The 11,835-nt window shown below is 27.4% G+C and overlaps 1 protein-coding gene across 2 annotated transcripts in view; it reads left to right on the forward strand.

Annotated features, from left to right (window-relative positions):
• LOC143229924 (uncharacterized) overlaps positions 1-7,145 on the forward strand; it is a 121,005-nt gene extending 113,860 nt beyond the window's left edge. The window contains exons 6-7 of one of the 2 annotated variants that reach the window (XM_076462793.1): positions 4,015-4,199; positions 5,615-7,145. In XM_076462793.1, coding sequence (XP_076318908.1) covers positions 4,015-4,199; positions 5,615-5,768 — 339 coding nt within the window. In that variant the 3' untranslated portion in view covers positions 5,769-7,145. The remainder of the gene's footprint in view (positions 1-4,014; positions 4,200-5,614) is intronic. The other variant, XM_076462794.1, reaches the window with a different exon arrangement.
• The last annotated feature ends 4,690 nt before the right edge of the window (positions 7,146-11,835 follow it).

The following is an 11,835-nucleotide window of genomic DNA, read 5'->3' on the forward strand; positions in this document are numbered from 1 at the left end:
TATGACAAACAGTTATTAATTTATTAACCAAACTGTCTTCTACTTCAATGTGTAAATATTTAGTTTCTATGTCAAACAGTTATTAGTTTATTAACCAAACTGTCTTTTACATTAATGTGTAAATATTTAGTTTGTATGTCAAACAGTTATTAGTTTATTAGCCAAACTGTCTTTTACTTTAATGTGTAAATATTTAGTTTGTATGTCAAACAGTTATTAATTTATTAGCCAAATTGTCTTTTACTTCAATGTCTAAATATTTAGTTTGTATGTCAAACAGTTATTATTGTATTAATCAAACTGTCTCTAACTTCAATGTACAAATATGTAGTTTGTATGTCAAACAGTTATTAGTTTATTAACCAAACTGTCTTCTACTTTAGTGTGTAAATATTTAGTTTGTATGTCAAACAGTTACTAGGTGATTAACCAAACTGTCTTCCACTTTAGTGTGTAAATATTTAGTTTCTATGTCAAACAGTTATTAGTTTATTAACTAAACTGTCTTGTACTTCAGTGTGTAAATATTTAGTTTGTATTTCAAACAGTTATTAGTTTATTAGCCAAACTGTCTTTTACTTTAATGTGTAAATATTTAGTTTGTATGTCAAACAGTTATTAATTTATTAGCCAAACTGTCTTTTACTTCAATGTCTAAATATTTAATTTGTATGTCAAACAGTTATTAGTTTATTAGCCAAACTGTCTTCTACTTCAATGTGTAAATATTTAGTTTGTATGTCAAACAGTTATTAGTTTATTAGCCAAACTGTCTTGTACTTTAATGTGTAAATATTTAGTTTGTATGTCAAACAGTTATTAGTTTATTAGCCAAACTGTCTTCTACTTCAATGTGGAAATATTTAGTTTGTATGTCAAACAGTTATTAGTTTATTAGCCAAACTGTCTTTTACTTCAATGTCTAAATATTTAGTTTGTATGTCAAACAGTTATTAGTTTATTAGCCCAACTGTCTTTTACTTTAATGTGTAAATATTTAATTTGTATGTCAAACAGTTATTAATTTATTAGCCAAACTGTCTTTTACTTCAATGTCTAAATATTTAATTTGTATCTTAAACAGTTATTAGTTTATTAGCCAAACTGTCTTTTACTTCAATGTCTAAATATTTAGTTTGTATGTCAAACAGTTATTAGTTTATTAGCCAAACTGTCTTTTACTTCAATGTGTAAATATTTAGTTTGTATGTCAAACAGTTATTAGTTTATTAACTAAACTGTCTTTTACTTTATTGTGTAAATATTTAGTTTGTATGTCAAACAGTTATTAATTTATTAGCCTAAGTGTCTTCTACTTCAGTGTGTAAATATTTAGTTTGTATGTCAAACAGTTATTAGTTTATTAGCCAAAGTGTCTTCTACTTCAGTGTGTAAATATTTAGTTTCTATGTCAAAGTGGTATTAGTTTATTAACCAAACTGTCTTCTACTTTAGTGTGTAAATATTTAGTTTGTATGTCAAACAGTTATTAGTTTATTAACCAAACTGTCTTCTACTTCAATGTGTAAATATTTAGTTTGTATGTCAAACAGTTATTAGTTTATTAACCAAACTGTCTTCTACTTCAGTGTGTAAATATGTAGTTTGTATGACAAACAGTTATTAATTTATTAACCAAACTGTCTTCTACTTCAATTTGTAAATATTTAGTTTGTATGTCAAACAGTTACTAGGTGATTAACCAAACTGTCTTCCACTTTAGTGTGTAAATATTTAGTTTCTATGTCAAACAGTTATTAGTTTATTAACTAAACTGTCTTGTACTTCAGTGTGTAAATATTTAGTTTGTATGTCAAACAATTATTAGTTTATTAGCCAAACTGTCTTTTACTTTAATGTGTAAATATTTAGTTTGTATGTCAAACCGTTATTAGTTTATTAATGAAACTGTTTTCTACTTCAATGTGTAAATATTTAGTTTGTATGTCAAACAGTTATTAGTTTATTAGCCAAACTGTCTTCTACTTCAATGTGTAAATATTTAGTTTGTATATCAAACAGTTATTAGTTTATTAACCAAACTGTCTTTTACTTTAATGTGTAAATATTTAGTTTGTATGTCAAACAGTTATTAATTTATTAGCCAAATTGTCTTTTACTTCAATGTCTAAATATTTAGTTTGTATGTCAAACAGTTATTATTGTATTAATCAAACTGTCTCCAACTTCAATGTACAAACATGTAGTTTGTATGTCAAACAGTTATTAGTTTATTAACCAAACTGTCTTCTACTTTAGTGTGTAAATATTTAGTTTGTATGTCAAACAGTTATTAGTTTATTAACCAAACTGTCTTCTACTTTAGTGTGTAAATATTTAGTTTGTATGTCAAACAGTTACTAGGTGATTAACCAAACTGTCTTCCACTTTAGTGTGTAAATATTTAGTTTCTATGTCAAACAGTTATTAGTTTATTAACTAAACTGTCTTGTACTTCAGTGTGTAAATATTTAGTTTCTATGTCAAACAGTTATTAGTTTATTAACTAAACTGTCTTGTACTTCAGTGTGTAAATATTTAGTTTGTATGTCAAACAGTTATTAGTTTATTAGCCAAACTGTCTTTTACTTCAATGTCTAAATATTTAATTTGTATGTCAAACAGTTATTAGTTTATTAGCCAAACTGTCTTCTACTTCAATGTGTAAATATTTAGTTTGTATGTCAAACAGTTATTAGTTTATTAGCCAAACTGTCTTGTACTTTAATGTGTAAATATTTAGTTTGTATGTCAAACAGTTATTAGTTTATTAGCCAAACTGTCTTCTACTTCAATGTGGAAATATTTAGTTTGTATGTCAAACAGTTATTAGTTTATTAGCCAAACTGTCTTTTACTTCAATGTCTAAATATTTAGTTTGTATGTCAAACAGTTATTAGTTTATTAGCCAAACTGTCTTTTACTTCAATGTGTATATATTTAGTTTGTATGTCAAACAGTTATTAGTTTTTTAACCAAACTGTCTTTTACTTTAATGTGTAAATATTTAGTTTGTATGTCAAACAGTTATTAATTTATTAGCCAAACTGTCTTCTACTTCAGTGTGTAAATATTTAGTTTGTATGTCAAACAGTTATTAGTTTATTAGCCAAACTGTCTTTTACTTTAATGTGTAAATATTTAGTTTGTATGTCAAACAGTTATTAGTTTATTAGCGAAACTGTCTTCTACTTCAATATGTAAATATTTAGTTTGTATGTCAAACAGTTATTAGTGTATTAACCAAACTGTCTTCTACTTCAATGTGTAAATATTTAGTTTGTATGTCAAACAGTTATTAGTTTATTAGCCACACTGTCTTCTACTTCAATGTGTAAATATTTAGTTTGTATGTCAAGCAGTTATTAGTTTATTAGCCAAACTGTCTTCCACTTTAATGTGTAAATATTTAGTTTGTATGTCAAACAGTTATTAGTTTATTAGCCAAACTGTCTTGTACTTTAATGTGTAAATATTTAGTTTGTATGTCAAACAGTTATTAGTTTATTAACCAAACTGTCTTCTACTTCAATGTGTAAATATTTAATTTGTATGTCAAACAGTTATTAGTTTATTAGCCAAACTGTCTTCTACTTCAGTGTGTAAATATTTAGTTTGTATGTCAACAGTTATTAGTTTATTAGCCAAACTGTCTTCTACTTCAATGTGTAAATATTTAGTTTGTATGTCAAACAGTTATTAGTTTATTAACCAAACTGTCTTTTACTTTAGTGTGTAAATATTTAGGTTGTATGTCAAACAGTTATTAGTTTATTAATCAAACTGTCTTCTACTTCAATGTCTAAATATTTAGTTTGTATGTCAAGCAGTTATTAGTTTATTAACCAAACTGTCTTCTACTTTAATGTGTAAATATTTAGTTTGTATGTCAAACAGTTATTAGTTTATTAATCAAACTGTCTTCTACTTCAATGTGTAAATATTTAGTTTGTATGTCAAACAGTTATTAGTTTATTTGCCAAACCTAAATATTTATTTATCATTATATTTCAGCAACAAGAAGTAGAAAAGTTAAGGAAAATCTCTACAAAAGATAAAATCGTTGAGGCGATGTCGGCTGCCGCGCAACAAGCAGAAGAAAGAAAACATAAACATGATGAAAAAATGGAAGCAGTCAGCAGGGGAAGGTCAGCGAGAGCACGTGCTAGATATATATATATAGATACAAATAATTTTAGGTAAAAAAAAACCAGCAGAAGAGTTTTCTTAAAGTTGGTTACCGTAATCATACTTTGTTTTAAAATAATTTGATATATTAATCCTTTAAACTTCGTCCAACTTTTCCAATTTAGTCTCAAAGATGAGTTTGATTAAACAGTAACGCGTATGTGGCTCACGGTGAACATCGTAGTTCCTAAACTATACATAAACGTATAGCATTTAAAATAATTACCACGTGCTGACAGTGAAAGGTTTCCCGTAACAATGGTTTTCTACTTTAATAATTGTATTAATATTCGGTTCGTTACGAGACACACCCTTCTGTTGATCACGTGACCTTCTGTGCTAGTGAGTTAGAGTACTTTCCTGGTCGGATATTCTTCCTTGAACAAGAAATCACTTTTCGCGGCCGGTTAGTAATAGGTACTTTATAAATGTATTGGTCAAACGTCACCTGTTTGATCGAGTCAGGAGTTGCCCAAGAACTGACGATTGGTGTTGTTGACTAGCTACTTTTTCTCTGGTTTAGATTCACGAAATTAGAGACAGCTGTAATCTGACAGCCCTTGTTTAGCGCTGCACGATGTTCAGACACAAACATCCTCACTGTTTATTACCCTTTGATTCTCCATTAAAGTGATATCTTATGCCATTTGTTACATTCTTTGTACTTCGACATACAACATTTTATTTGCTATTTATAACACCTTTCTACCTGTCCATAGTGGATGTGTGTTCCTTGGTCGCTTATAAAGCTTAGATTCAAAGGTCGAACCCCGCTACTGATAGAGAACAAAAGGTTTATTGCACAGTTTTGCCCTTGAAAATAACAATCAAACAGACTGAAGTGAATGTATCTTAACTGAAACATAATTATTTTGTAGATGTTTATAACTGAGAAGGACCCACAGTGACACAACAGTATATGTGCAGACTTACAATGCTAGAAACTAAGTTTCGATACCCATGATGAGAGGCTTTGTGCATAACTTTTAACAAACTTTACTGAGAAGTATACATATATACCTATTTTATTTGGTATTTCTTACCTGAGAGATGTATAAATATATATATATAATTTTAAGCCAAAATAAAACACATTAAAATTAAACAAAATACGCTGCATATTTTTGAAAAGATCGTAGGATACAAGCTACATGGAATTATAAAATGTACCTAGGTTTTGTAGATGAATGTGGGAGTAGGACCCACATTGCGATGGGGATACACCGTCTATCAGTCTTAACCTCCAATTCGGTAGTCTCACATAAGACTGTTTCTTACGCAGTCCTTCCACATGATTTTGTTCCCTTATTTAACTTCATTTAAATGTATTTATTTCGTTTCACTAATATATATATATATATATATGACTATTTTTTCTATATATTTTTAACTGAGAGGTAAATACTTATTTTGTTCATCGTTTCAGAGAAAAATATTTACAGAATCTTCAGGAGAAAGTAAGAGCCCATGAAGAGAAGGCTAGAAAAGTTCGGCAGCGGAAAGAAATGTTTAACCAACTTCCATCCACCCCTGAAAGAAATGAGTGTCACACTGACTTTTATGGGTCATGTGACGAATAAACCTATCTGATTGGTGATTCACAAAGAAACTATCATGTAAAAAAAAATGTTGAATCTTTCGAAACACGTAACTATATATAACTGATTCAACATTTAGAATATTTTAATATCTGTGAGTTTGTTATTTGTAGAGTATAAAGTAAAATATATATATATAAAACCATGATTTGCATACATACGTTGTGTGTGCGTACAGAGCAACATTAAGGTATAGCACTGCCTTGGGATATTCACGTGATCGCTCCAGAAAAGAAACCATCGTATTAGTTACTACGTCATTAAACACGCAATCAGTCACCTGATCGCTCATTGCTCTGGAATAATTCTGTCCGTTGCAGCGATCTCTGCGTTACAAAATTAAAATAAAAACATATTTTACCAAATCATCTTCACCAAGATTGTTCGATGTGTCTTAAAGTTGCTGACTGTGTGTAAGCGTGGCCCTATATGTGTGTGTCTGTATACATAGACACTCTGTCTGTTTTTATTTAAAAGTAAAAGAAACTGAGAAAAATTGAACTTATTTCCGAAAACTTTCAATAAATAGGCTAATTTTCTAATTAATTACTTCATTTATTCATCTCCAACTTTTAAAAAACCGCAATCGTTTTGTTTATAACTCCTCTTGTGAGTTTTACAGAGGAAAGTTTTCATTTCTTTTCTAAATGAACCCTCTGGCATGGCATGGCCTAGCGCGTAAGGCGTGCGACTCGTAATCCGAGGGTCGCGGGTTCGTGCCCGCGTCGCGCCAAACATGCTCGCCCTCCCAGCCGTGGGGCGTTATAATGTGACGGTCAATCCCACTATTCGTTGGTAAAAGTAGTAGCCCAAGAGTTGGCGGTGGGTGGTGATGACAAGCTGCCTTCCCTCTAGTCTTACACTGCTAAATTAGGGACGGCTAGCACAGATAGCCCTCGAGTAGCTTTGTGCGAAATCCCAAAACAAATGAACCCTCTACTGGTTATTTTACGTTATTTACAAAAAAAATAAATAATTATTTGGAAATTACCCCCTCTTTAGGGCTTAGTTCTCTGTGATGTGGAAGGTGTGAATATAACTACATACGATTGTAGATATTACATGCAAAAACAAATCACTCCTATATGAAGAAAACAAAATAATAAACTTAATATATTAAAAGTTAAGCCTAGTTAACAATAGATACTGTTTAATATGAATTGGTACTTACATAATCATTTTTAAAACTAAAGACACTTCTTGTACAAATTATTATGATTTTAATTTACATTCTTTACTATTTATATAATTTCTTTAATATAGGTTTAGTTATTGTTTTTTATTTATAGTTATTTACCATAAATATTTATGTACTTATCTCCAGTTATTTACCCACTTCTCGGTTTTCATTCAAGTCAATAAAATACTTATTTAGACCGATTTTAATTGTTCTGCTATATTAATTCTACGTATTTCTTCTTTCACGTGGCCCCACTGGCATAGCGGTATGTCTGTTTCGATACCCGTGGTGGGCAGAACACAGATAGCCCATTGTGTAGTTTTGTGCACAACTACAATCAACTCTTCCAGGTAACTCATACAGAACCTTAACTACTCCTTGTGTGTTGCCACAACAATCTAGCCTCGTTACCGGATGTCTCTCACTATTTAATCTAATCAATGTACATTAAGAACATTTCTATAATACTTAATATAGACAACTGCTTTAATCTAGACGGTTCCATTGATTTCTTTCTAAGCCTAATAATATTTTTGTACAATATGGCTAACTCAATTTGTATAGAGTCAGCAACCGATGTGATTCAGTACCATAAAACATAATCAACTGATCCATAGTATAATATTTTTAACTTATATATCGGCAAAAGATATCTGATTGTTACAAATATGTATGTTAACTTCCATATTTTTTTAGTTATATATAATATTCACTTCGGAACAGTTACATTGTTAGATATACGATTAATACAGCTCTTTTCATAAATATTGAGAGCTACAGAGATTGGCTGGCCTATATTATAGGGTGACAATTTCATATAATTTGAGTATCTGACGTTACGTGATGGTGTATTTATATTTAACTAGTATTTAGTGGTAGTGTATTTATATCTAACAAGTATTTAGTGATAGTGTATTTATATCTAACCAGTATTTCGTGCTAGTGTGTTTATATCTAACAAGTATTTAGTGCTAGTGTGTTTACATCTAACAAGTATTTAGTGATAGTGTATTTATATCTAACAAGTATTTAGTGATAGTGTATTTATATCTAACCAGTATTTCGTGCTAGTGTGTTTATATCTAACAAGTATTTAGTGCTAGTGTGTTTACATCTAACAAGTATTTAGTGATAGTGTATTTATATCTAACCAATATTTAGTGTTAGTGTGTTCATATTTAACCAGTATTTAGTGTTAGTGTTTATATCTAACCCGTTTTTAATGTTAGTGTGTTTATATCTAACAAGTATTTAGTGATAGTGTGTTTACATCTAACCAATATTTAGTGCTAGTGTGTTCATATCAAACCAGTATTTGGTGTTAATGTGTTTATATCTAACCAAAATTTAGTGGTAGTGTGTTTATATCTAACAAGTATTTAGTGAGAGTGTGTTTATATCTAACCAGTATTATTGTTAGAGTGTTTATATCTAACACGAATTTAGTGGTAGTGTATTTATATCTAACCAGTATTTAGTGCTAGTGTGTTTACATCTAACAAGTATTTAGTGATAGTGTATTTATATCTAACCAATATTTATTGTTAGTGTGTTTATATTTAATCAGTATTTAGTGTTAGAGTGTTTATATCTAACAAGTCTCTTATTATTATAACATTAAGTGTCTCTTACTATTATATCATTAAGTACCTCTTATTATTATAACATTAAGTTTCTCCTGTATGATAACCTTAAGTGTCTCTTATTATTATAACATTAAGTGTCTCTTATTATTATAACATTAAGTGTCTCTTATTATAATATTAAGTGTCTCCTGTATGATAACCTTAAGTGTCTCTTATTATTATAACATTAAGTGTCTCTTACTATTATAACATAAAGTGACTCTCATTATTATAACATTAAGTGTCTCTTATTATTATAACATTAAGTGTCTCTTATGATTATAACATTTAGTGTCTCTTATTATTATAACATTAAGTGTGTCTTATTATTATAACATTAAGTGTCTCTTCTTATTATAACATTAAGTGTATCTTATTATTATAACATTAAGTGTCTCTTACTATTATATCATTAAGTGTCTCTTATTATTATAACATTAAGTTTCTCCTGTATGATAACCTTAAGTGTCTCTTATTATTATAACATTAAGTTTCTCTTATTATTTTAATATTAAGTGTCTCTTATTATTATAACATTAAGTGTCTCTTATTATAATATTAAGTGTCTCCTGTCATAACAACATTGTCTGTTATTATTATAACATTAAGTGTCTCTTATTCTTATAACATTAAGTGTCTCTTACTATTATAACATAAAGTGACTCTCATTATTATAACATTAAGTGTCTCTTATTATTATAACATTAAGTGTCTCTTATGATTATAACATTTAGTGTCTCTTATTATTATAACATTAAGTGTGTCATTATTATAACATTAAGTGTCTCTTCTTATTATAACATTAAGTGTCTCTTATTATAACATTAAGGGTCTCCTGTTATAATAACATTGTCTCTTATTATTATAACATTAAGTGTCTCTTATTATTATAACATTAAGTGTCTCCTGTTATAATAACATTAAGTGTCTTCTATAATTATAACATTAAATGTCTTCTATGATTATAACTTTAAGTGTCTTCTATAATCATAACATTAAGTGTCTCCTATAATTATAACATTAAGTGTTTTCTCTTGTTATAACATTAAGTGATTTCTATTATTATAACATTAAGTGTTTTCTATTATTATAATATTAAGTGTTTCCTACAATTATAATATTGTCTTCTATTATTATAACATTGAGTGTCTCCTGTTATAATAACATTGTCTCTTATTATTATAACATTAAGTGTCTCTTACTATTATAACATTAAGTGTCTCCTGCTATAATAATAACATTGCCTCTTATTATTATAACATTAAGTGTCTCTTATTATTATAACATTAAGTGTCTCTTATTATTATAACATTAAGTGTCTCCTGTTATAATAACATTGTCTTTTACTATTATAACATTAAGTGACTCTTATTATTATAACATTAAGTGTCTTTTACTATTATAACATTAAGTGTCTCCTGTCATAATAACATTGTCTGTTATTATTATAACATTAAGTGTCTTATTATTATAACATTATGTGGCTCTTATTATTATAACATTAAGTATCTCTTACTATTATAACATTAAGTGTCTCTTATTATTATAATATTAAGTGTCTCCTGTCATAATAACATTGTCTGTTATTATTATAACATTAAGTCTTATTATTATAACATTAAGTGTCTTATTATTATAACATTAAGTGTCTCTTACTATTATAACATTAAGTGTCTCTTATTATTATAACATTAAGTGTCTCTTACTATTATAACATTAAGTGTCTCTACTGTTATAACATTAGGTGTTTCTTATTGTTATAACAATAAGTGTCTCCTGTTATAATAACATTGTCTCTTATTATTATAACATTAAGTGTCTCGTGTTATAATAATGTTGTCTCTTACTATTATAACATTAAGTGTCTTGTGTTATAATAACAGTCTCTTTTATTATAACATTAAGTGTCTCGTGTTATAATAATGTTTGTCTCTTACTATTATAACATTAAGTGTCTCTGTTATGATAATATTGTCTCTTATTATTATAACATTAAGTGTCTCCTGTTATAATAACATTGTCTCTTATTATTATAACATTAAATTTCTCTTATTATTATAATATTAAGTGTCTCTTATTATTATAACATTAAGTGTCTCTAATTATTATAATATTAAGTGTTTCCTGTTATAGTAACATTAAGTGCCTCTTATTATTGTAACATTAAGTGTCTCCTGTTATAATAACATTGTCTCTTATTATTATAACATTAAATTTCTCTGATTATTATAATATTAAGTGTCTCTTATTATTATAACATTAAGTGTCTCTATTATTATAACATTAAGTGTCTCTTACTATTATAACATTAAGTGTCTCTTACTGTTATAACATTAGGTGTTTCTTATTGTTATAACAATAAAGTGTCTTCTGTTATAATAACATTGTCTCTTATTATTATAACATTAAGTGTCTCGTGTTATAATAATGTTGTCTCTTACTATTATAACATTAAGTGTCTTGTGTTATAATAACATTGTCTCTTTTATTATATAACATTATGTCTCGTGTTATAATAATGTTGTTCTTACTATTATAACATTAAGTGTCTCCTGTTATGATAACATTGTCTCTTATTATTATAACATTAAATTCTCTTATTATTATAATATTAAGTGTCTCTTATTATTATAACATTAAGTGTCTCTAATTATTATAATATTAAGTGTTTCCTGTTATAGTAACATTAAGTGCCTCTTATTATTGTAACATTAGTGTCTCCTGTTATAATAACATTGTCTCTTATTATTATAACATTAAATTTCTCTGATTATTATAATATTAAGTGTCTCTATTATTATAACATTAAGTGTCTCTAATTATTATAATATTAAGTGTTTCCTGTTATAGTAACATTAAGTGTCTCTTATTATTATAATATTAAGTGTCTCCTGTAATAATAACATTAAGTGTCTTCTATAATTATAACATTAAATGTCTTCTATGATTCTAACTTTAAGTGTCTTCTATAATTATAACATTAAGTGTTTTCTTGTTATAACATTAAGTGATTTCTATTATTATAACATTAAGTGTTTTCTATTATTATAATATTAAGTGTTTCCTACAATTATAATATTGTCTCTATTATTATAAAATTGAGTGTCTTCTATAATTATAACATTAAGTGTCTTCTATAATTATAACATTAAGTGTCTTATATAATTATAACATTAAGTGTCTCCTATTATTATAACCTTAGTGTTTCCTACAATTATAATATTGTCTTCTATTATTATAATAT

The sequence above is a fragment of the Tachypleus tridentatus genome, chromosome 10 (assembly GCF_004210375.1).
Source record: "Tachypleus tridentatus isolate NWPU-2018 chromosome 10, ASM421037v1, whole genome shotgun sequence".
In the NCBI taxonomy this organism is placed as follows: Eukaryota; Metazoa; Arthropoda; class Merostomata; order Xiphosura; family Limulidae; genus Tachypleus; species Tachypleus tridentatus.